At 33.6% G+C, this 27,443-nt stretch overlaps 1 protein-coding gene across 1 annotated transcript; it reads right to left on the bottom strand.

The window, feature by feature from the left end:
• Positions 1-16,638: 16,638 nt before the first annotated feature.
• LOC130471736 (protein THYLAKOID FORMATION 1, chloroplastic-like) lies at positions 16,639-24,635 on the bottom strand. Its single transcript, XM_056842018.1, is given in 10 exon segments — positions 16,639-16,715; positions 19,275-19,306; positions 19,442-19,514; positions 19,517-19,556; positions 20,641-20,857; positions 21,985-22,009; positions 22,012-22,095; positions 22,098-22,200; positions 24,511-24,513; positions 24,618-24,635. Coding segments are annotated over 10 exon segments (672 nt in total).
• Positions 24,636-27,443: the final 2,808 nt, after the last annotated feature.

Genomic DNA, 27,443 nt, shown 5'->3' with positions numbered 1-27,443 from the left:
TTGAATTGCATGTCAGTGTAACGATATAATGAAATGAAAGTTGATTATGTAGCGTTGACTAATGAAGTTTTGACTCCCAACCCATCCAAGAAGGGGGGTGTTTAGCTTAGAACTGAAGCATTAGGTTCAGTTGGAGTTGTAGCATTTTTTGTATTGTTATCCTTTGGAGAGTAACAAATCTATATATATATATATATATATATATATATATATATATATATAAGTGAAGAGGGGAGGGGTATTTCGGTAACACCACTTTTGGTGTCCCCCTAGGATAAGATTATATTTCCCTCTAAAATTTAACAATTAAATTCAATTAAAAAGCTAATTATTTATTGATTTAAAAATCTGATTATTTATTGATATATTTTAAAAACTGAAAATCTATAACAAATTAGGAAAGCTTTTTGGTGCCAGCATTATGGGCTAATCCCCATACGTGTAAAATTTAATGGTCTAATATTTGAAGATCTTTGACTTTCTATAAAATTTGGAAACTATTATGTCATTTATTTTCCATAAGAATAGTAGGATATGGTTATGTAGAAAAAACTATAAGAGTATAGTTGCACGTAGTATGTACAAGATCTTTACTTACGCCCATATATCAATATTAAGTGAAATTAGAATTTTAAATTTTTAATAAATTTTCATGCATCGCGTGCATATAAGATATATATCTCTATTTTATAAGGGAGTTTATGAGGTCATTTTAGTAAATGGCCTTTTGGTGTCCCCCTATGAAATAGACTATAATATCCTTACTAAGTTTTAATTTAATTAATTCTAAAAATTGATAATTAATATCATATTGTAAAAAATAAAATTTCAATGCACGTGACAACCAAAAGTCAACAACAATTTAATTTAATTCTTATAGCACACATGAAAGCAATTATTAAGGCAATTAAAAAAAATTGGAATTCATCCCTGAATCTTACATTTTTTTTATTACAAAATCAAACTTAGTCTTATTCTTAATCATACCCTAATTTTATATGGTTATACAAGCACTTTGCGGCAAACAAACGCAAAAAAAAAAAAAAGAAAAAAAAAAAAAAAAAGGAACAAGTCAAAAACACAATCTTTTACGTTTATTTTAGTTAATTTGTTATTTCATTAATCCTAAATAGATTTTATTACATATAAATATGTATGTTTTTTTTCTTTAGTTTTAAATAAATTTGCTTACATGGTTTAGAAAATGTACATACTTTTAAGAATGTGTAGTGTGTTAGTGTGTATATAGGACTATGTTTTAAATAACAAATTAGAGAAGAAAGACATTGAAGTATTATTTTAGTTCATTATGATCAAACTTTAGTTTAATAACTTAGCACTTAGCTGTCCAAATAAGATATCGATAATACACTTATAAAAATTGTTAAAAAATTTATAGAACATTAGAACTTGCGTATATATCAAATCGGATTTTTAAAAATATCTGCACGCAAGGCGTGCATAGAATACTAGTGTATATATATATAATATATATATATATATATATATATATATATATATATATATATATATATATATATATATATATATATATATATATATATATATATATATATATGTTCTGGTGAGAACTTAGCTTAAGATGAGATCCTAGGTTATAATGAGAACTCTCTCGCAGCCGTTGGATTAAGATGAAACAGACGGTTCAGATCATTTCATGAATTAATGATGCGCGGTAACTTCTCTCTCTTGATTGAGCTGAAAACTTATCTCTTGATTGAGCTGACAACTTCTCTCTCTTCAACTAACACACTTCCTCACTCATTCAAGTTAATTTCTCTCTCCTCACTTGAATTCAAAAGCCCTAATCTTTCTCCTCAACAATTTTTTTTCAAAATCACTTGCAAAAACGGAAAGTACATCGTAATTTCGAGGTATGTTTACATAATTTTTACGATTTTGTTGCTTTTTTTAATGTCGAATTTGCTCAAATTTCTGCAAAATTCTGCTCAACTTTCTTTGAATTTTGCTCGAATTTGTGCAAATTATACCACATCATGTTAATCCACCTTATTTGAAGAATTCGTAGCTTGAAAATTGCATGTTCTGGTGTCGGAGCTTTGATTTTTTCGGCGAATGAACTACTGAGGCATTTTCTCTCTCCTGCCTTTGTTTCAGAATTTTTGTTGTTTGTTTTGATTTTTTTAATTTTTTTTTGTAAATTTTTGTTGTGAAATTTTTCGATGTAATTTGTTATGTTTGATTTTTCCTGTTTATTTATTTTAATAGGAAAAATGACGAAAAATGAGAAAATTCCAAAACAAGGTAATGTAGCCTAATTTTTGTTTACTTTTGATAATATTAGGTTTACCATTAAAATAATACTTTGTTTACTTTTGATAATATTAAGTTTACCATTAAAATAATACTTTGTTTACTTTTGAAAACTGAGATAATTTATATTTTTAGCCCTGAATAGTTGGTTGAATTTGGTTAGCTCTTGATATTAATGTTACACGCTCTTTTAGTGTAAGATTTTGATTTCTATTATTATTATGTTGGTATGTCGGCTTAGATTTTCTAATTTGGGTACTGTTCTGATGTTATCTGTTGTTCTGCTTACTTGCTTCACTTTTATGTGGCTTGTAGATTTGTCTTTTGTAACTTGTTATTCCAAGTGTCATTTTAGGTATGAACTAGTCTAATAGCACCATTAACTCGGGAAAATAACTTAATCATTAATCAAATAAGGCTAATAGTTTTTGGATAACAATAACTTCATGTAGCTGGGGGCCAGGGATTTTTGTGTTTTCGGCTTGTTATCAAGGCAGGACAGTACGCAAAAATGGGGTGCCTAGAAACCAGTAACTTGTGTAGTGTTAATTTCAGGTTCTTTTTGCACTTTCACAAAATCAGTAAATCAAAAAATTTAAAAATTAAATGATATAGACTCAAATTAAACAAAAAAACTAAAAAAGAAATCTAAACATCTGTTTACTTTTAAATATAAATATTCTTAATAGGGATAAGTAACTTGGTAAGTTAAATCATTATAAGAACTCGAGTCTTTTGTATCCATAAAGGAGATGTACTCATAGGCAACATAGTAATTAATATGTACCATAACAGGATAAAAAAATGTCGATGCAATAACCAGTAACTTGTGTAGTGTTAGTTTCATGTTCTTTTCGCACTTTCACAAATTCATTAAAACCATACTTTACAGGAACACCAATGCTCAGCTTTTTATAAATTACTTTCCTGTTTTGGCTTCCATGAATTTTGATTGAAGCTCCCACATGTTGAGTCTCACCCTATCCAGAAACTTTTGTTTATAAGCTTTACTTTTAAATTAGTTCCATTTACTTTTTTTAGTTATTTATCTACTTTTAAGCAACTTGAGATTTTGTTTATAGGCTTTACTTTTAAATTACTTTTAACTTTGTAAGTGCCCTTTGATTTAGAGGCGTAATTCATATTTCCTTCCTCTAATCATGTAAGTTGGACAGTGCCATAACCTTGGTGCTTATATAGTTTTAGTAATTTTTTTCTCTAATTTTAAAAAGTTGATAGATTTTTGGTTAAAGTAAATTCATTAGACTTAGAAGTAAATTGCAAATGATAAAATCCTGCCGGAAATGTTAACTTCTTTGCAAAGTTTTTCTACTAAGCATTGGAGATCTTGTATGATGGTTTGCATCTGGCAGTAGTTGTGTTTGGTTTAGAAGGAATGGCCTGCTGTTTAGAGCTTCGGTTTTGGTTGTTAGCTACTGCAACCTGTGCAGGAAGTTGCAGTTGAGCTTCAGTTTTGGTTTTACAGTTGCTCTTGTTTGTTCAGTTCAGTTTTGTTCTTCTTGGTATGGTTTTTTGGTTGGGTGGAGGCATAGCTTAGTAGGTCTTAGCATTTTCGTTTTTGGCTTGAAGTTTTTGGGTTAGAACTGGTGCATGATTGCAGGCCTAGGAGATGAGTTAGCTGCAGTATGCTTAGAGTGGCGATACTATAGTGTTTATGGTAATGGCTTCAAGTCCATAGGAAGGCATCAACACGAATTATGCAATACCACCAATTCCTTTTCTTATGTTAAAAGTAGATCAAAACTAGCTAAAAGTAAATAAATTATGCTAAAAAGTTAATTCATTTGTAGATCTGGATATGAATACTTACATTGATTCGACCACATCATGATCAAAAAATTCTGGTAAATTAATCATCCCACCGTGTATATAATTACTGCATTTTTTTGTGCACGTATATTGCTTACTCTGGTTCATTTGCTTTGTTCGTATTAATATGATTAAACGTGTACACACCATTGACTTGCGTGATTTATAGGTTTTAACAACACTATTATAAAATGATAAGAAAGCCTTTACCTTTACCTTTATTGCTGCCTCTGCTATCAGAGAGTTTACAGTTAGAGTAACTTCAAAGTTCAGAGTCTGTTACGAATAGCTCACACTTCAATAATTCTCAAAGCTAGTAGCTATAAAGATGACTAACCAGTTACAAATTAAGTGAGTTTGTGTAACTTCCTTGGATGTAGGCCTGAGGGTTCAACTAGTATGCAGTGGATATTTTTTGGTTTTGCAGTTGCTCTTGTTTGTTCAGTTCATTTTTGTTCTTCTTGGTATGGTTTTTTTGTTGGGTGGATGCATAGCGTAGTAAGTCTTAGCATTTTCGTTTTTGGCTTAAAGTTTGTGGGTTAGGACTGGTGCATGACTGCTGGCCTAGGAGTTTAGTCAGCAGCAGTATGCTTGGAGTGGCGGTGTTGGTCCGTTGGTTCTCAGTTGTATAGTACTATAGTGTTTATGTTAGTAATGGCTTCAAGTCCATAGGATGGCAACTACACAGTTATGCAATACCGCCTATTCCTTCTTTTATTTTAAAAGTAGATCAAAACTAGGTAAAAGTAAATAAATTAACATAATCTTCCTAATAGGGACGAGTAATTTACTTTTCTATTTTGCTTCCATGAATTTTGATTTAAACTCCCACATGTTGAGTGTTTCACCCTGTCCAGCAGCTTTTGTTTATAAGCTTTACTTTTAAATTAGTTCCATTTACATTTTTTAGTTATTTATTTACTTTTAAGAAACTTGAGATTTTGTGTACGTATAAGCTTTACTTTTAAATGAGATGAAAATGAGGTTTTGTTTTTAAGATTTAATTTTAAATTAGTTCCATTTACTGTTTTTAGTTATTTATCTACTTTTAAGCAACTTGAGATTTTGTTTATGTGAATTACTTTAAATCAAATCCACTTACTTTTAAAATAGTTGCATTAACTTTTCAGAGTTAATTATCTACTTTTATTAATTATGTCGTGGCTTTATTTGGTACAGGTAAAAAGAAACGAAATGATGAAGATGAAGAATATGTTCAAACAAATTCTTAAGATTCTGAAGATAAATTGTCTCCAATGAAAAGGCAGAAAACAAAGAAGGAGAAGATACAAGGGCATGCTATTAAATAGTTAAAGACAGCGAAGCATGTAGTTATAGACATCGATAATGAGTATGTTGACTATGACGGTGTGCTTGTTATTGGAAACACACATTGCAGACCGAATGCAATTGTTGATTTCATACAAGATTTAACTCCAGAGCAAAAAGAGGATGTTGAGAACATTGGATTTGGCGGGCTTCTAAAGATGCAAGTCACTGTGATGCAAACCAAAATTCTTCCTTGGCTTCTGCATCATTTCCAAGAAGGGAGTTGGATGCTTAAAATTGATTTTATGAAGGAATTTACACTCACTGAAGAAGATATTCAAGATATTTTCTTATTGCCAAAAGTCAATGGTAAATGGCTATTCATCGAGGAGTTGAAAAATAAGAGATGGCTATTATCGATGATTGGAAAAAGAAACTCAATGTGGAAGCCAACTCCGACATATATGTGAATGATTTAGAGTTTAAAATGAAATCGATGAAGCAAGGTGGGGATGATTTCAGAATGTTTTTTGTGATGTATGCATCTTCTACATTCTTGGCACCGGTTGCAAATTGGAAAATTGATACAAAAATAATCAAATGATTGATAATGCGGCACAAGTTCCAAGATTAAATTGGTGCAAGTTCGTGCTTGACAATCTTTTCAATTTTGTTCATCGACTAAAGAAGAACAAAAACAATAATGCACAGCGTAAGGGAGTGAGTGGATGCATGTTTGCCTTGCAAATTGCATATTTTCATCGCCTAAAGTTCAAAGGGATCATTGAGCCATATGATCTTCCCTTGATTCAACATTGGAGCAATGAAAGGATTAGGAACAGAGTGAATTAAGAGGCTGCTGTGAAATTTGGTCAAGGTGAACTTGACAAAGAGACATATATCTAGTGTCGATGATATCAAGAGCAAGAATTTCAATACAACATCATATTCAAAGAGATGAAAAGAGAGTTACTCAATACTTGGCACATAAGTCTCATGATATTGAGAGAGTAATCACTTACAACCTCCTGGAAGGATTGATGACAAATGAGGAGATTCAAGAAAAAGCAGAAGATGTAAGTAGTTCATATACTTCGGTAATATTTTTAATATTATTCTGATACTAAAAAGTAAATAAAAACATGATAAAACTAAATAATTTGTTTTAAAAAGTAAAAAAAAAACATGATAAAAGTAAAATAAGTAAAAGAATCAGGCTTTGAATTCGACTTTGTTCAGTTACAAATTCATTGCGGTTGAATTAGAGCATTATTCTGTGTTTATTTTTTGGTTTCATTGCGATTTTTTGTTTAAATTATTAGCACAACGAAGCTCTTCAAAATTCTGGAAATTTTCCCCAAATTAGTTGTAATTTGTGTTCTAGGCGCTTTTAGGTTATTTTTGGTTAAAGATTTCTAAAATCGTACTTCAAAATTAGACTAGCAATTCATTAATGAATAATGTTCTTGTTTCATCTGTCTTGCTGTGATTTTGGATCAACATCAGAAAGTGTTGCCAGTTTAGTTCAATTATCATTGCTAATTTTCTTTGAGCTTGATTAGATGAGGTAAAAGTTGCTTAAACTGTACAAAGGTAAACTAAATCTCTATAAATGTAAATTAAACCTCTCTAAAAGTTGATAAATGGAAGAAGGAAGATTAATCTGGTTTTCGAGTCTGAAAAGCAATGTGTAATGTTTGTAGGTTGGGATTTGTGAATATTTTTTTTTGTTCTGGTTTGAGTTCTGAGTTTAGATTTTGTCAACTTGGTCTGTATATGCTTAGCAGCAGGCCAACAACATCTATGAATGAGTTAAGTGTTTGTGCATAGGAAAAAAAATTAGGATTGGGTTCAGAGTTGTTGGAAGCCTCTTATTATTCTGGCAGGACGTATGCACTCCTTTCCTCCGTATATAGGTCTTTGCAGGTAAGCATAAGTGTATTCGATAGAGTGTGAGGGTTGTTCCATAGCTGCAGAGTTAGTAAACTAAATCTCTCTAAAAGTAAAAGAGATCTCTCTAAAAGTAAAGTAAATAATTCCGAAACACGTTAATGACAAGTAGAAGGATGATGGTTTCAACTAGTTTTGTGAAGTGTGGCTGCGTGTTTGATCTCTCACTGTAGTTTAGGTAACTGCTTTGATACTTCCTGCTAGTCGGTCATGTCTTTGAGGTATTGCTGCTGGTTCTGTAGACTATTGTTACATAGGAAGACTCAAATGATGATGTTGTATGCATTGATGCTGCATTCCAACTGTTGTATTTCAATATGTTGCTGTTATCTGCATTCTGCTGCGGTATTTCAGCAGTTGGTTTTGGCTTTGGTTGGGTCTGGTTGTGGGGTTCAGGTGCTAGTTTGCAGCTTGTTAAGGGTGTTGCATGTGATAAGTCTGATGTTGGTGTACATTGTTAGTCAAGCTCAAAGACCTGGTCAATGTGAGCAGTCAGTTGTGCCTTAATTGGCCTTTGTTGTATGTGTCGTTGGTTTGTTTTGTTGTGCTTTCTTGCTAGGTCTTTCTTCTTGTTTGTTGGTAGGTTTTGTTTTTTTTTTGTTGATGGTTTTTTGGTGGATGATTTTCCCACTTGTACATACATTCTTTCTAAAAGTAAACTAAATATCTCTTAAGTAACTTAAATTCTTATTTGTAATGCTATTCATATAAATTCAACTAAAATTCAACTATATATGTAATTCTATTCATATAAATTCTTATTTTTGAAATAATTTTTTTTGCAAAAATTATAGGAAATTCAACAAGAGATGATGCTCTTACAGAGAGATACTAGGTTGTTTACAATTGTACACAAAGAACGATTGTATTCAATCAAACAAAACCTCATAGGAATAAAATCAAGTGAATCACCAGTCCTATCTCAAAGTGAAAAGATTTTATCTAATCCAAAAGTCCAAGAAGCATTTGATGAGGTGGTGAGGATGCACGTGTGTCTTGACGACGCATCTAAGGTGTTTATGGATTCTTGGGATGAGTTTGAAAGAGATGAGGATTACAAAGATAATACGAATGACAACGAGAATGAGACAGATAATATGAGCTACTATGAGGAACCAAATACTAGGAGAGAGATTGAAACAAAGTCCAATAATAATGATGTGGAAGATGATAATGAAGATGACTGTTCAAATGATCTTTTTCTGTATACAACATGTTCATTGGACTGTGGCGAAGCTGGGGTTGAATTTCAATTCAGATCAAAGTGCATGAAGAGCAACAAAAGCAAGATGAAGCAAATGAATCGATTACAACAAGAAATTGATGTTTACTATTTCATGTAAAATCGTAAAATGGATGGATAAGTTATATATAAACACAAATGCTTACATCGCAGTATGATTTCCTTCATTTTATTTACTTTTGAATATATTTTTTTACCTTTGAAGATATTAAATTTACTTTTTGTGCAGTGAACATCTTGTGCTTTACGATGATGACCACTTGCTTACAAGAGAGGACATGTTGTCTTTGAGCCCATCTGTCCCATCTCGAATGATCAATTCATCTTTTGTTGGATGTTGGTGTTTGATTTTAAATCGCGTCAAGGCCATAGAAAGATCATCATGCTTCTTTTTCGGCATAGACCACAGTGTAATCACCATATTCTCTATTTTTCTTTCACAAATATTTTAATGCATAAAAAAACTTATTTAATTTATTATTTTTGCAAAGAAATATTGAATTAGCATTGGATGTAAAAAATAGAGACTTCGAAAAGAATTTGGAGGAATTGAGGAAAGCTTGGTTTGATTGTATTTTGTTGTATAATGATGAAATCACATTCAAAAAAACTGATTTGGTATGTATGAAATTGATTATATTGATTCTTTTACGTGTTGTCCATCCTTCGTAGTATATGATTTCTTTTATAATATCTCTTTCATAGGTATTTGTCCCTATTCTTCTGAAGCAACATTATAGTGTTGTGGTGATCAACTGTGTGAGCTCGAAAATCCAGTATTTGGATAACAGGAGATACAAGAATGCTACCTCTGTTTATTATCGTGAAATGGTTACATTGGTGGTAATATTTTTTTTATATATTCTCTTTTTATTAAATGATGTTTACAAAATTGATTTACTTGTTTACTTTTAAGTATAAACTGTTTACTTTTGTAGACAGAAGAAATGGCAGATGTGTCACCGAAAAGCTAAAGAAATCAAGGACTACACTTATGAAGAGGTAGACTTTGATTGGAAATCGTATAAAAGAACCACATTAGATTGTGGTGTCTTTTTATGATGTACATGTTGTCTTTTATAGGAGAGAATTATAGTTGTGATCTAGGATCGGCGAATACCAGGAAGCTCTAATATGCGCCAGCCTTGCGACACCTGATTACAATCTCATACGAGATGAGTTGATAGACAAGGTAGAAGAATTCAAAATGACTGGAAATATGAAAGATGGAGAGGGAAGCAAAAGGATAAGGGAAGTTCCTAAAAAAGATGATGAGAGGCATACATTTCCCTTTCTATCAAGGTTCATGAACGCGGCTAGCAAATGAATTATCAATGAATGGTCGATACAGTTTTAGAAAATGTTGGATTATATGGCAATCAATGACGAAAAGAATATGAGGTAAAAAATTATTTTGTCAGTTTCTTCTTTCTTTTCCTCTTGCCTTCATATCTTGTTCTTCTTCTTCTTCTTCTCTTATCTTCTTCTTATTCTTATCATGTTGGTTGTATATGTAACTGTATTATAAAAAGTAAACAAAACCTCTATGAAAGTAAACAAAACCTCTATGAAAGGAAACAAAACCTCTATAAAAGTAAATCTAATAACAAATTGTTGCCTTGTGTTTTTTGGTGGATAGTTCATCTGTTCTTGTGGTGGCCTAATGTCGTTTGGACTGGAGTTCTTCTACAACTTGTTTTCTTGTGCTCTACGAAACTTGCTGCTTATTGTTCCTTGATCATCAAGGATCTTTGTGTATTTGTTTTGATTGCTTTTAGATTATAGTCATGGAGTTGTGTACTCTTTTTAGGTGTTGCATCTTATTTGCTCTATCCTGAAGGAGTTCAGGTGGTGGGTTGGTGTGGGTGGAAAATGGTTGGTTGGTTCTGGTCTGCTTTTGGTTTGGTTGTTGAATGTTGTTTGGTTGTGTAGCAAGTTAGTTTTTCAATAAGGTTGCAGTTGTAGTTTCTTCTATTTTGCCTGAGTAGACCAACATTGTTGGGTTAGTTGTTTAGTTGTTGCCTGCTGAAGTGTTGGGTGTAAAATTTGGCTTTTCTTTGCTTGCTCAAGTGCTGAAGTGCCTGCTGAAATTTGGTCTGCTAGGGATTGTTTTGCAGCATGGTTTTTCTTTGCTTTGTTGGTTTGCTTTTGAGTTTTTCTAGAGTCATGCATCAAGTACTCTTTTAAATAGTTCCATTTATTTTTAAAGATATTTTGTTTACTTTTTAAGTAGTTCCATTTACTTTCAGTGTTCTTTTGCCTACTTTTGTTTTGTTAAAACTTACAGAAGCAGATTTTAATTTACAGTGAAACTTTAGCATGGTTTGAAGAGTCCATTGAAGTAACAAAGGCATATTTCCATTCTTTGTTGAATTTGAAAAACCCAACCCCTAACCTCGTCACAGCTTGGGCATTTTATATGAATTACCATGATGCTTCTATTGACAAGGACGTAAATGATGCAAATAGATTCTATTTAGACTGGATCATATGGTAAATTACATAAACACTCTTATGATATAAATTTGTAAACTTCAGTTTTTCGTCTGAAATGTAAATCTAAAGATATTTTAAATTCAAATTTATACATTGCAGGCAGCACTTGCGAATTGAATAAATTTGAATGGGAAGGGAGGTGTGGCACCGTTGTTGAAGATTTGGGAGGATTGGGTCGAAGCAGAGCTGGAGTTCAATGACATTAAAAATGTGATTGTGTAAGACGTCTATAGTCTTTAATGTTCTATTGATAGTGTAAATTTTTTTAGTGTGTTTACTATTTTTACAAATGACTTTAATTTTCATTTTTCACTTGCGCACAGGTTTTTGTTCCTTTATTGCTTAAGGATCACTTCTTTTGTGCTGTGATCAACTTCAGACATGAGACAATTGATCATTTGGATAGCATCTTGTACGATACAAATGATGAATGGGCAGAAATTTCAGACTTCATGAAAGCCATGGTAAGAATTTAACGTAGAGCGAACTCCACTAAATTAGTTTCATTTACTTTTCTTAGTTATTTATCTACTATCAAATTAGTTTCGTTTACTTTTATGATCCTTTTCCAAGCTCTCAGTTCGTCAAGCAGTTTGGTTGCCTCTGGACACTGATTTCTTGAGTAAGAATGCAATACTTTTTATCCTTCAATTATGTTTCTCTAGGCTTATCAGTAAACTAGTTGTGCAAGACTGGTTACTAGTTGCTGTTTTGTTTGGTTGTTCTTAGGAACCCAAATGCAACTGCCACCCTTTCACAATGTAATCTAATACTGCTGGCTGTACTGGAGAGGCATTTTCTTGAACAGAAGTTGACCTGCTTGCGATCTTAATTGAGGGTGATGCTGTTGTTGGTTACAAAATGAAAGCAACCAGTTTTACTAAAGTAAACTTAATCTATCTAATAGTAAACTCAATCCCTCTAAAAGTAAATAAAAAATCTATCATGAAGTATTCTTTTCTCTTATTTTAAAAATTGGATCGAAACTTGGTAATAGTTAATAAATTATGCTCAGAAGTAAACTCATGAGGCAAGTTTCCTGATTAAACTTGAAGTCTGTCTTAGGGTGTTGTGTTTGGGTTGGTGTTGTTGTCAGTTGTTACTCATAGGGGTTGTTATATTATAGACTTGAAGTAAATGAAAATTGTAAAAAGTGAATTGAATATCTACTCTCTTTAAAAGAAAACTAAATCAGAAATTATTACGTGATTTCAGTCAAAGAAATAAGTAAAAGTTAACAATATTAGGCTTTATCCAAAAAAAAAATTAAAAAGTATATTAGTTAGCCTCAAAAGTAAATAATTAATTAGTAAAAGTAGATTAATTAAACTAGCCTAAAAGTAAATATTCTAAATGATATAAGTCAATACAACCGGCCTCTTTTTTTTTCTTATGCTTTTGCTGCTGATGCTTGCCAGAGACTCATGAGGAAAAGTAAGATAGCAGCAGTTTTATTTTTGTAAAATTTGGAGAATCAAGTCTTCTGATTTTGTCTGCTAATTTTCTCATACTTTCAGCTCTCCAAAATATTGATATATTTCTTCAGTTTGTTCAACACACATGCTACCACAATACTTGTTGGCTTTTTATTGTGAATATTGATTCTTTTTATTGTGAGCTGCTAAAAGTAAATATTGATTCTTTTTATTGTGAGTTGTTGCCTCTGTTGCTTTTACTTTTGTTATTTTCTGGTCAACTATTTCGGATTTGACATTTTGATTTGTGGATTGGTTTCTGGTTTTGAGAACTTGTGAATGAATTATATAGTTAAAGACTGAAAGTAAATGAAAACTATACAAAAGTAAACTTAATCTCGCAAAAAGTAAACAAAATTGTAAAAATTGTCCAGGTTGCTCAAATGAAGAAATTGTTCAAGATATCAAGCATCCAAAAGCCAACAAAGTGTTGACCTACAACTTGAGGATTCTTGATTTACCGTTCCAAAACAAAGAACAAAATGCTTTTGGTGTGTATTTGATAATGAATATGCAATTTTATGATGGAATTGATAAAATTGAACTCGGTCGACTTAGAAATGTAAGTAGCTACTTTTATTTGGTCTTACTTTTCATATATTATTAATGTTTTGATGAAAGTTTTTGTTGTAGACTTGATTTCGTTTTTCTTATTTCTTTATATATTTCAGGAGGTTGAAAGATACACACATTTTCAAATGCATTGTGCACTGAGGATCCTTTTGAATGATAAGAATATGGTGAAAGACAAAGTAGTCAAAAAAATTGAAGACTGTGAATCAAAGAAGGTGAGATCTATGCTTGCTTATTGTTACAATTATGTGTTTAACAAGGATTACACCTAACAGGATTACATGTTATGTTCTGTTTAGATCAAAGCGTATCTAAAGATTACTTTGAATAAAAATATTTGAAAGGTACAAGCTCTAAAGGATGTATCAACAGCAGAAGGAGATGACTGAAGTTGAAGTGCATGCAAGCCTGCAAGGTGAAGTTGAAAAACGTAAATATTTAACTATTTGTGAATGGTTGTTCCTAATATGCTTAATTATTCGTTTTATACATTGTCTTAAAAATATTTTGCATTATTTATATTAATAACTCTTACTATTTCATTCTGAAGTAAACTAATACAAACTATTAATTTTTAATGCTATACTTGATGAAGGAGCTAAATGGAAGCGTTGAAAGGAGATAAAGCGTGAATGAAGATTTTTGTGAATATAATATAACATATATTAGAAAAAATAGTAAATATGAAGTTGACTTAGATTATTGTAAGTACTATTATTAAAAAGTAGCCTGACTAGAGCTTTATCTGCTCCCTAAATATATTTTGTTTACTAAAGAAGATATTGAGTTTACTTTGAAATTAATCCAGTTTACTTTTAGAGTTTCTTTAAACAAAGAGTAGTATTGAATGAGTTGAATACAATTTTTTATTGTTGTTACCAAACTGCCTTCACAATCCATCCAAGCTTGATTTTACTTTTGGAATAATGTGATTTTGTTCGAGTAGTCTAGCTACTGGAATTTTCCAGCGTTTGAGAACGGATGATTCCGGCCCTAGTTTAAGTGTTTTCTTTTTAAGTAGTTTCATTTACTTTTGGGAGTTCTTTATCTACTTTAAAGGAAATTCTAATTGGTAGCCTTTAACTTTTGTCACTTAGTTTTGGTAGCCAACTTTTTTTTGTAATTCTAAAAATGGTCTTATGTTGTTAATTATTACCTAAAGTTACCTTAAAGAGGATTTTTTTCTTAAATTTTGATTGAAAACCATCCATGGTTGTTTTTCAGTAGTGGATTAAAAGGAAGAACAATACAAAAAAGCGTAGTAATAAACTAAACATCTTCACCTCTCCTCCCATTTGTCTCTCTTTCTCTCTCCACTCCATATATCCCCAATCTAGTACTCATACATGATACGCCTTTGATTTCTATGCCCATCCCCATTATTTCGACCTCTTGTGTCGCCAAAAACACCACCAAAGACAACTACTTGGCCTTGACCAGTATTTTCTTTTGGGGTTTTTGTCGTAGTGTAGGTTGTAAGATGTTTGTGAGGAAGGGAGTTAAAAAGAGAACCATGGTTGGATATTTCACCCAAATATATGGAAAAAACTTATTCATGTCATGTTGGAGTATTAAACAAAAACACAAGGCTAGTTCTAGAGTTTCAGTTTTTATTGGCTACCAAAACTAAGTGTCGAGAATTGAGGGCTACTAATGGAATTTTCCTTTATAAAAGATCAATCAAACTTGTTAATCTGAATAATTCTATCTCAAAATTGGTTACAATTTGATCAATAATAGAGTAGTACCAATATGAGCGGCAATCACCAAAAAAGTAAACAAAGATCATTTAAAGTAGAAATTAAAATTAAAATTAAAAAGAAAGGTGGTAGGATTGTACTAATATGAAAAACCACATTTAACCAAAAAAAAAAATATACTAAATACATGGTTACTTTGTAATCCAAAGTTAATCAAACTAAAATTACGAATAATCCTACTTGAAAAGCATAAATTAAAAATCTCTTCGGAGTTCTCTTAAAGCTCCATAACAAAAGATTAAGACCGCATTTTTATAGGAAATAAGTAAAAATGCTCCTTATTTCTTGTCCCTCCTTCATTGTACAGCTCGTTCCAATGCTAACAGTTTGTTAATTACTGCACCGTAAGATCCTCAAACGCAAAACTAGCAGAAACCTGCAAGTGCATAAATAATTGGTGAAAACTCAGATATGGATTAGTATAAAGTGAACAAAAAATCAGTCAAAGTAAAATGAAATAGAAGTAAAAGTAGATAATTAAAAGTAAAAGTAGATGATTAAAAATAAAATTAAAATAAAGAAAACAGAAATTCAGCAGTACCCACTATTTTTGGTTGGACTTGGTTCATCCTCAGATCCTGATTAGTAGAAAGTAAATAAAGAATCAGTAATATTAAATGGAAATTAGAATAAAGAAAAAAATAATTCAGCAGTACCCACTGTCATTTGTTTGGACAGTTACGGCTGTCGTGGTTTACCCCTGACTGGCCACACGCTTTGCATGTACGTCCCTTCTTTGCAGTGGTATTCACTTCAACAGCTATCTTCTCTTTCGCACTCTTTAGACTCTTGGAACTTCTTCCGGATCCCTGTTAAGAAAAACATTAAGAGCGAGAACATCAACCTCCCCAAACTTTGAGCCAACAAGTAGCTAAAGTATATCAGCATCAGAAGCATATTGATCTTTCCTAGTTGCCTCGCCTTCACCACACTTCTTTTTCTTCAATTCCTCCTCAAACACACTTAGTTTCTCAACTAATTGAAACAATTATCTTCTGTTTCCTCGGCCAAAGTCACACAAGAAAATAGTTTAGACCAACAATCAGAGAGAAGTTGTTTTTTCTATCACTCCTTGAAGAATCTTCCACAAATGACCAACCTTCGAAATTTGACATTGGTTGCTTAAGAGCATCTTTTGACCAACAACGCAGCAAATATTTAGATGGAATTTCACATAAGAACTTGCCCTTCATTATAAACAAGATATGTCTACACAATATCCCTTCACTCTCAAACTTTCTACAACTGCATGTAGTATCATCCGAACTCATGTTGAAGGTAACATCATAATTATTGCGCTCTCATTATCATAAACAACAGAAAACTCTTCACCATCACCATAACATGAATTGCAACTCTCTATACCACATGCAAAACATGTTGCCTCACATTCTTGTTGAAAGTCATCAAAAGTGTGTGTGTGTGTGTGTATAAAACAAGGATGCATGCTTTTCTAATTGTAAAGGAGTAACAAGTGAAGGAGATTTTGGATTTCTTAACCAACTCATCTTGTTCATGTCTTTGGGCATCAAGCGCGCTATCATAACGTCGAGCAAACTCAACTAAAGTGACATGTAGATTGTAAAAATGACAGAAGAAATGGTTTTCCCCTTCAGAACGAGAAGTAACTCGCAACAAGCCACCCATAAAAAGATCTCTAAAATAAGCTGGGATCCATTTATGTTTCATCTTAAACATGTAACTAAGCCAATTATTATTTTCTAAACTAATTCTTCATCACAGCTTGTCAGTCGGATACAAACTCAGTTGGATCCAAATCAGAATCCCATACACTGCATTTATCTTCTTCAAAAATCAGTTTCTCTGCAAAGAAAAGGGCCAAGTTTATCAGGCACCTTACGCAATATATGCTACATACATAAACGCGGTTTAGGTTGTTTTAAACACTTTCTCTATAGCAATTGACATAGCAGGATCTTGATCCTGAGCAAACAATAAGGTTCACAATTACCCATGCACTTCAAAATGTCTCAAACAACCAAACAAAAGAGTCAGTATCTTCTTTTGACAACAAAGTTGAACCAAAAGTGACACACTTTTTGTGGTGATCAACCCCAGTGAAAGGAGAAAAAACTAAACAATATTTGTTTGTATCATATGTACTATCAAAAGCGATACACATCCCCAATAATGCATAATTTTTCTTAAATCAGCCCAAAAGCGCACGAGTAAGATGTCTATGCTCGTTAACACAATAATCAAAAGTAGAAACCCCCATTAGAAGCCTTTACTTCCTCTCAAAATTTTCCTTTGAACATAACCCGTCTTTATTGCCTATATAACTTTCAAATCACGAAAAAAGTTGTTAAAATCAGTTTTTGTACCACGAACATTGTTATAACTTCCACAATGTTCTTTACTCATCCTATAGGACTTAACAGGCACTATGTTCAATTTGCATTATTAAAAATAAAATCTTGTTGCACCTGAGTCAATTGCCTGGACTCTTAGGAAAGGGTATAGGCTTGGGGGTTAAAAAAGGATGGAAGGGCTCTCATGAAAATAATAATCATGTATTTACCACCCGGACTATACCGTAACCGAATACAAGCAGAGCAACCAGAACGTGTCATACTCTTTTCCGCATTTGACTACACTCAGCATCATGATTTCTAGGCTGGGTTGAAATAACCTTACTTAGTACAAAGCAAATATTTGAGAACTATCACTTCAACAATTTCTTCTCCACAGTTTGTTTTTTTTATCAGTCCATTGCGCACTTGAAAAACCCAATGAGCAGCATAAACTTTATAAAAAGATTCAGCCTCTTTAAAGAATCAAATATCATACCTACAATAGGTTTAAGATGAGATGAACAGCTGCAATGTACTCTTGGATCCGTTAGGGGAGTAACACACCCTAGGTGAGTTGATGAGGCTTGCAGTAACATCATTACTAGTTGAATCAGTAACATCATTATAGTTGAATCATTAATCTCTGTAACTGAATTAACAAAGAAGTAGGCAATGCTCCATCATCCTTGTTCATTTTCTGGAAATAAACAGAACACATAGTAAGAAAAAAAATTACCAAAGTAAAGAAAATATCAGCAAAAGTAAACACAACATCAAGTAAAGTAAACACAACAGACACAAAAGTAACAAAAAAGGAATTTGGTGAAACACTACCTTTAAGTTTGGGGGTTTTGTGAATTGTACTTTTTAAAAAGGAAATTATATTTACTACCTTATAAGTTTGGTTTGTTTGACAAATAGACCATTTGCCCGTTTTTTTGTTAATGTTTTAAACGTCTTTGGACTCCACTACAACGCTTATTTAATATGGCAATTCACAAAATGACAATGAATAGAGATATTTAAAAGAATAGAAGAATACAAGACGAAAAATATTAAAGAAAAAACGTCAAATGGTATAGTTAGTCAAACAAACCAACTTATAAGGTAGTTAAAGTAAAAAAAAGTTTTATAGGTAGCAATTCACAAAACACCACCAAACTTAAAGGTAGTGTTTTAACAAAATTTCCACACAAAAAATAATAAGTAAACACAGTATCGTCAAAAAGTAGAACACAACATAACAAACGAATAAGAAAAAACCCTAATTTCACTTGTTCGAAAATAAAAATTGAAAAGGGAATTACCTGGGCAACGGAAGAAAGCCAAAAACATATTCCATAATCTGAATTTAGAAGAAGAAGATATGAGAAATAAGGAGGAAGAGATTGCAGAGAAGAGAGAGAGAGTGAAAGAATTCGCAGGGGAGGAGGGAGGAAGAGTGAGAAAGAAATTATGAAAATTGGGGAGTTTGGAGAGGTCATTCAACACGGGTCAATTACCTTTTACCCTTACTAATTTCGATTCTTGGGTAGCTTTTCAGCCGTTAGATTCATTTGATCGACGGTTAAGATTAGTTCTCAGTTCTCATCTTAAGGGGTGGTTCTCACCATAGCGTCAAGCGCAAGGCAAGAGGCAGGGCGAGCAACACGACAAGCAAGGGAGCTCGCGTGCCGCTGCGCCTAGCCCCTGCCCAGCGCACAGGAGGATACACTTTTTGAAGTGCTTTTTTTAAAAAAAAGAAAAAATTTAAAGTAAAACATAACTGAGCAAATAATATTAGACATGAATTTTGCGTATCCTTAATGAATTTTTTGCTGAATTTGAAAAGAAAATATTTGTATATAATTACACTTACAAGCAACCTCATATAAGTGAAATCTAAATAAGAGCTAGGGATAATATAGACATGGGTATAGCTCTAGAGCTCTTGACTAAGTTACTTGGGAACAAAATATGGGCAGTACAGGTGCAGATAATAATATTTAGTATACATTGACAGCAATGTCGTACAACACATTTTAGTATACTCCCATCATTTTGTCATCGCCTCGTTAGCCTTCTGTACTTCTGCTGCTCTCTCTCTCTCTCTTCTTCTCTCTGCAAGGAAAGCAAGAAAATATAATCAATCAAATGAATCCATATTATGCCCTCTTGTTTTCATTAACATGCAGATCTATTCTGCAGAAACAACTAGCCTGCATAAATGGATGTCATAGGTGGTGAGACTCTTACCTATCCACATACTCCTTCAACAGCTCTTTAGCTTGTACAAGCTTCGATAGGAGGTTGCGATATACATCAAGCCCCGATCCACATTTTTCTTGTTTACATTCAACGCCGAGCAAAGCTATTATGTAGTTGATGAGTCCGATGGAAAAAAAAAACCTGATTAAATGCATATTGGAAATTTGGTCTTTGGTGTACATAAGCTTTTCACCATAAGCAGGAAAGAGTTGACAATGAAGACACACAAAAGCAGGATTAAGGGCTTTAACAAATATCAGCAAGACAACAACATTATCTAATGCCTATAAAAGAGGAAACAAACCAAACCGATCAACTTGCTCGTGATTAAAACATATATTCCTTTGAAGAAGGTAATCAGCCAGCCACTACAAGAAAAACCATAACAGATGCACTACCTCACAAAGGGAAGAGTAAAGGATTGTAGGGTGGTGGGAGAAGAGATATGTTATATAGCCGTTGTGACCTTCAGGTGTCAACGATAATTTCACAAGTGAGACAAATTGGTATGAAGATCTGAATTGATTTACATTAAATAGACATGGAGATGAGGTTATTCAAGCAAACCACAGTAGGCCAACACGAAATTCTTACATTATGACATGGTATCAACAATTAATTTATCCATTCAGACATCTACAGAAACTCAACAGAAAGCTCCTAAAGAATCAGATTTCATAGTCGTAGCAAATACATAAAGATTAAGATCAAGCCAGACCCTATACAGATCACAGGCAATGGAAATAAGAGTTTACAAGCAAATCACATGGGCAAACGGAATACAACAAAATGACATGGTTAGAACTTATCATCCTTTCTGACACCCAATGACAGTCAACAGAAAACATCAAACGGGAGAATCAGATAATCAGAATCTCAGTAAATGCATCAAGATTATGGTCAAGCCTCAAACACATCATTGTACTTCATATAAAACGGTACACAAAATTGAACAGTGAAACTTCCATCAACTCCACATAGATTCTTAGAAACTAACACTATGGTTGCATCAGCCTTCGTAACTATCATAACCTTTGATGAAACACACACTAGTTCACTAGTTTATGATCAAATGAAAGGAAGAAGATAAAGAAGACCTGAAACTGCATGTATAATCATTCTTTTTAACTCACAGTCACAATTATTTGAAACTTGCTTTTTTATATTTAAGAAGTTTTGAAACAGACCTTCTCTAAGATAGTAGGTTCAGATGCATTAGCCAATTCAAGGAGACGGAACAAGCCAACTGCGAAGAACCGACTGTAACTGAAACTTCCATTACCACCAGCTCTTCCGGCAATATCCTTTAAGACGTCCTCAATCTCACCTTCTCTAGATGAGAACTCAGCCAATGAAGCAGATGTCTGGGCACGAGCCCACTCCTCCAATTTCTGTGCATCTTTTCTAATGAATGGAAGATTGGACCATCATTATTTGAATTACACTTTACATGTATGCATGACATTCATGACAGAAGGACAAAATTCTTGACATATGAACTTGACATAGATATGTTAACTTACATCCCAAGTAGAAGTCATGCAATAGTAAAGGGAGTGGGATAACGATAATAACACACAATTGACCAGAGTGGCTCCCTTATTCCGTGAGTTTAGGAAGCCAAAAGTACTGAGCCTTACCACTAGCCAATCAAGAGTAATATGTAAGTACTCCCCTGCTTTAAAATAATAAAATTCTATCTTAATGTAGCTCCACACACCAAGCCAAAGAAGAAAAGTGCGGGTCCTGGGTCCCTTTTGCACAGGAAACAGAGTATACTTACATAAAAGCGAGGGACGTGAGTTCGGTATGATGAGACAAATAAAGGTATACTGGGGAATTTTGGCCGAAAGAAATAAAGGACAAGAGGAAAGAATTTATGGAACAGACTTAAATAGCCAGAGGGAAGAACTTCGGGGAACAAAAGGAGTAGAAAATTGGAAACCCTATTTTTATTTAGTGGGAATACACTTCCTCAACTGCCGCATGAAAACATGGAGAAAGATGAAAATTACCAAAGGTACCCAAGGCATGTGGTTGGATAAGCAGGGAAAAAAATCTACTTAAACATAACATGGGAAAGCCAGAAATGTTCGGGCAAACTTGTTTACAGGATACTTACAACTAAAACACGGAGGAAGCTACACATAATTATGAACATGAATAACAAACCAAAAGAAAACAATCATCATCATCATTATCATTACCCCATTGCTTTCAAAGAGGCTCCTGCAACAAGCGGGGTAACAAAACCAAAAGAAAACATTAAAAGAAGAAAAAAAAAGAAAAAGAAGAAAATATTTGATGCTAGATGTTCTCAGATTTGTCATAGTAAAAAAAAAATACGTGTTTAAAATAAACCGCTGAACTCTTCAGATTTTGTGTTTCTGCTAGTGAGCAGGATGGGGAATTATAATTCAATCTACTTAACCTCTAGTAGGTTGCCATTTGCTAGTGGGACATCTTCAATTCCAACTTTCACCTTAGAAGCCAAGATCATGATATTGACAAACAAGTGCACCAATACAAACCTGTACTGCTCTGGATCCTCATTAGTGCATTGATGTAAGCTTCAAAGATGGCAGTTCGATCTGCATCACTAGGATACCCCTCCATCAGCTGATCGTAGACAGTAACAAACCAAGGGCAAACACAGGATCATATCTATATGTCCTTTTGTATCTCATCAAGTGTTGCTGAACCATCAACTCTTGTAGCACATTGTTGTAGATACTAGGGATTGGCGTCTGTAGGCCTTAAGAAAATTTAACTTTGTCTTGATACCGGTGGGGCTTCTGAAATAAAATAAAAATTAAAGGTATTAAGAAACTGCTAAAAATGCCAGTGTAGCTTGTTATGGTATCGGTTACAAGACCAGTCTTTTCTCATTCTACCCTAAAACAGCATGTAAAGTAAACTAAAAAAACCAAACAGGGTACTGAATCACCACTGAAGTGACTACAAGAAGAAGATATATAATACGATTTCTCTAATAGGGTTAAATGATGATAACTATTGTCTCCGTTCTTGAATGTTAATCTCTTTCGGTATTGGGGTTTTTTTTGTTAGGTTCTTTTGGAATCTTTCCTTATTTGTCCAACATTTATCCTCATTATACACCTATAAATATCCAAATGACCCACTTTGATTACTCCCAAATAAACTTGTATCCTCATTAAACCCCTAGTTATTCTCTCTCTACTCACGTGGGTTAGATTCTATTGAGATTTATGTGACAAGTGTACTTAAATTGACTGGCTTAGATTCAAAAAAGGATTAACATTCAAGAACGGATGGAGTATAATAATAGCAATATGAACAAAAAAAAAGCTATCATTCTATCTATCCTTCCCCTATATAAGCATATATGGATACGGCATACTTGCTACTTGTTATGAAATAAGAAAAGGAACATCATTCCCAATGTACAAAAAGGCTCAAGGCGCAACAAGGGCGATTTGGAGTTCCTAGCGCTTAGGCGCGCCTCGGTGCGCCTCATTGAAGTGAGGCGCCTTAACAAAAAATAAATAAAAAGTGAAAAATTGGTGTGTGCCTTAGTAGGTGCGCCTTTTTTGCGCCTCAAAGTGCGCCTTTGCGCCTTGGTGCGCCTTTTTGCGCCTTGGTGCGCCTACCCTCGCCCAGACAATAAAAGGCGCTGGCTCCAATCGCCTTGCGCCTCAGAGCCTAGGCGCGCCTTTTTATACACTGATCATGCCTGGGCTAACGAAAATATGAGGTCACTTATGAGTTAAGCAACCAAAAGGCCGAAATTACTACATCTATTACTCTCTTCTCCAAATAAGTACCGAAATAACTTAAGCATCACAGAGGAGACCCTCGGCCAAACCCCTAGACCAATTGTTTAATTTTTTTTCTCAGTGGAACATCCATTCATCCCTGCACTATTATTAATTTATTATCGTACATTGTTAATGTCCAAACAATCATGATATAATTGGAATTTGTATTATGTAGTTAGTGCAATCAAACATGGGAAGTTTAAGAAAGCTAAGAATTTGGCATTTACTACTTTTGTTGTTATTTTTTAATTGCACCATTTCCCTTATTTAGAAGTTGCATATTATTGCACTGTATCCTTTTATGGTATGCTTTAACATGATTTTTGGTGTATTCACACACCAAATTTATAACATTATACATATTTATATTTGTCCATAACCTTTTCTCTCTTTTGGTTTCTTATCACATGGGCATTTGTAAGATTATGTCCTTAATGTTTGTGACCAACCCAAATGGTGCAATTAAAAAATACGGTCTATATTTCCTCCATCCCAATTTAGAGTGTCCTTTTTCCTTGTTCATCTGTCCCAGTTTAGTTTGCTCTTTTTCTTTTGCAAAGACTCACTGTTACTTTAATACTTCTTTCTTCCCACTATTAAAATCTAGGGTCCCCACACTATATCTTTCAATTTAAAAAACACCTATTATTATCTTTTATTCTACCTACTTTTCAACAAAATAATATTTGATAACCACAATCCAAAACTCTACCTAAAACTATGTGCCTTGATAAAGAGGAACTCTAAATTTGGGGGAAGGGAGTAGTTATATATGTGGACTTAAGTATTTGACTGTGGAAATAGGAAGAAAAACTAATATTAGGATAAGAGGAGTAAAGTATTGAATAGAACAACAGAGATGTGTCAACAAGTAGTCAGAGGTCTCAGTCAAAGACATAACATGAGGGTTGTATCAGTTATTATGGAAACCAAGTAAATTTCTAATTGGAAACAGATTTAATGGTTACTCCTGATTCCTGAAATTTCTACCATATCTAAATACATACAATTGGCCACAAATATCATAATGTCTAAACACTGAAGTTCCGAAACTGTTGCAAGCTAGGTAAATCGATCAGGTTGGACGGACAAAAAGTTAATGGGTGATCAGGATTTAATGTTACATGATCAGAATTAATTTGATAGTGACAGTAGTCTACAGTCAACAACTGGTCTTTTATGCTATCTAGTTCATCTCAGCTATCAGTCAAATGAGATTGTACTTGTGCAGTTTGCCTCAAAGTGCCAAAGTTTCACCAGCTGCAATTTAAAGAAATACATGTTGAAATTAAGCATAAATGCTCACTCTTAATTCATCGTGACAAGATTTCTGACAAAAAAAGTGTGGGTCAAGATGAAGGTGCCAATCCTGCTTGCCCCATATGCTTTCGTTTAAAGAGAATTGGGAAATAAGAAAACCAGCTTTACAATGCCACTTTTTACAAACAAATATTTATGCCTAGCATGGCGTAATGCTAGCAGAACAGAACAATCAATAATTCAGAATAAATCCTTCCGCTCTTTGGGTTTTCTCAAGAGTGTTAACATAAAGAAGGAATGCACAAATCCAAGGATTTAGGCAACAAAACTTAATGGTTGGTTCATGTTGATGAAAAAAGGGAGAGGGGCAATGTATAAAAAAGCGCAAGGCGCACTAAAGCGATAAGAGTCGCAGAGCCTAAGGGTAAGGTGCTGCAAGGAATTCAGTTAGGCCACCTATCCTATATACTTATGCTAGAAGGAAAGGAAAAGCAACTCAGTAAAGTGGATCATGGACACTCCGCACATTAGTGGGAATTTGTTGGAAAGAGGACCGGTTATGGAGTAGAGTATTATGCAAGTATGCTTATTATAAATGGGAAAGTCTGTAAGGAGAGAGGTATTGAGAAATGTAGAGAGAGAACATATTAGAACGAATCACCCTTCGAAGAATGATAATACCAGTATTAGATGATTACATAGATATCTAGTACAATATAGTAAGTTTTCCCTAAATATCATTTCTGATATATTCATATTGCATTTATTTCCGCTCTACTTAGGTGAATCAGCTAAGTGACTAACATGGTGCTTAGCAAATTGGTATCAAAGCCGTCGATTCTGAGTTCAAAAGAAAAAATGGCACCACCAAATGTTGCAGTTCGTGTAGAAGCAGTTGAAGGATACCTTGGGTCAGGAACTCGCCAATTTCCGATTGGCAATGCGGAAATAGATGATGGAACAAATGAAGAGGAGCAACGAGGAATCGATCAAAATTATGGAAGTGGAAGCTGGTTCGAATGCGGACCAACTGGTGGTCATGGTGAACTCCAGTCCGCACGGTGGTGGATCTAATTGGAGATTTAAGAAGTTAAATCTTCCTACCTTCAACAGAGATAAACCAGATGGGCGGATCTTATCGGCTAATAAATTCTTCAACTTCTACAGACGCAGCGTGGAGGACAAGCTAGAAGCAGCAGTGAGTGGTGGCGTTTGAAGATGACTCGCTAGCTTGGTATCAGTGGGAACAAGGGCGTCATCCAATCACGCAGTGGGTAGAGATGAAGGCGATGATACTCGGGTGATTCAGAGTGTACGAACAGTTGCTGGCCCATTCCCAATCAGGTACCTTGACAGATTACCGTTGGCGTTTCATCGAATTACTGCCAGAAACTCTTCACTACATATTTAGTTATTTACTCTCTAATCTTACACTAAAAACCTAGAATAACAAGTCATAAACTTCATGATACATACATTATCTTCCTAATGATCATGTCACTCTATCTTCCAAAAACTCTAGTCTTTTGTCTTACATTATCTTTCAAATAATACTTTGAATTGAACATTAAGTGTCTAGTCGGTCCAGGGCCGGTTTGACTGTTAATTTTTGGGCCGGGCGAAAATTAGACAGAGGCCCTTAGTACATTCATGTCCGACAAATTTTTTAAATTTAGGTGGGATAAAGTAAAAATGTACCGGTTAATTTAGTACTCGTAGCTCATAATTTATAAGTTGATATCATCAATCTAGCTAACACTTGCTTGCATCTAAAAAACTAATCTAACACAACAAAAATAATAGTTCGATCAACATGGAAAATGACCCACTTTAAGGTAAATACGGAGTACAGTAATTGGAATCTCGGTTAGAAAAATAAAAAAAAGAAGGAATCCAAAGCAAAATGACAGGTTCAAAAAATGGGCCTTGGCGGACTCGATCACGCATCGCCTGTTACACCAAAACTCTTCTAAAACCAATTGTGCTACAACTCATCAGTATTACAATCTAGCTTTCTTAATATTATATAACTCATTTCCGATTTCGGGGCCCCTTCTCCACGGGGCCCTGGGAGGTTGCCCCTCAAAACAACCCTCAGGGCCGGGCCTGAGTCGGTCCATTCTTATGATCACTCCCAACTTAACCTAGATAAGAAACAATTTCTTTCAAATATATCGAAGTACTTCCTGTGTTATGTTTTAGTTGCAACCCCTAATTTTGCAATGCAAGTGAATAGGTAATAAATTACATTCCAAAAGGTCTGTGCGCACTAGGGCCCAATAAATTTATTGTACACCAAAATAACTTTTACCCATTTTTTGTAACTTTAACCTAGTTTTGATTAACTTTTATATTAGTAAAAAAACGTTGCTAGATAAACATTTAAATAGTTAAATGATAAATTTTATACATTATTAATGATTTTGAAGAAATAAGTTTTATTAAATGAAAAAAATTTATCACTAAAAAAGGGATAACTTTTACATATATAAGCTTAACTTTTAAACATTTTGAGTTAACTTTTATCTGGTGTACAATATTTATTGTACAACCTTGTAAACAAGAATTTGTGATTACTTCATAGGCGAAAACGTGGATGATTAAATAGGATGAAGGTAGTTTGATAGTTAAATGGGTAAAATTGCCAAAAATAGAAAAGTTGCAATTAAAAAGAAATGGTCCAAAGTAGAAACTTTGCAATTAAAAGAGAACATATACCCCTTGGGTACGATACCATGGCTGGTGATTGGTTTAGAATTTTAAATTTCATGTGAGATTACTATTTAGATTTAAATTTTAGTCCAATGTAGGGTTGCTTATGTGAAAATAACCAAGGTATGTACTATTGATATTTAGGGGTATATGTATCAGCTCCTAATGGTTAGGGGTCGTCAGTACCAAGACCTAAGACCTTGATAAAATCTCGTTTA

The sequence above is a fragment of the Spinacia oleracea genome, chromosome 4 (genome assembly GCF_020520425.1).
Source record: "Spinacia oleracea cultivar Varoflay chromosome 4, BTI_SOV_V1, whole genome shotgun sequence".
NCBI lineage: Eukaryota > Viridiplantae > Streptophyta > Magnoliopsida > Caryophyllales > Amaranthaceae > Spinacia > Spinacia oleracea.
Note: the sequence above shows the minus strand (reverse complement) of the source record. Positions and strands in the feature narration are given on the sequence as shown.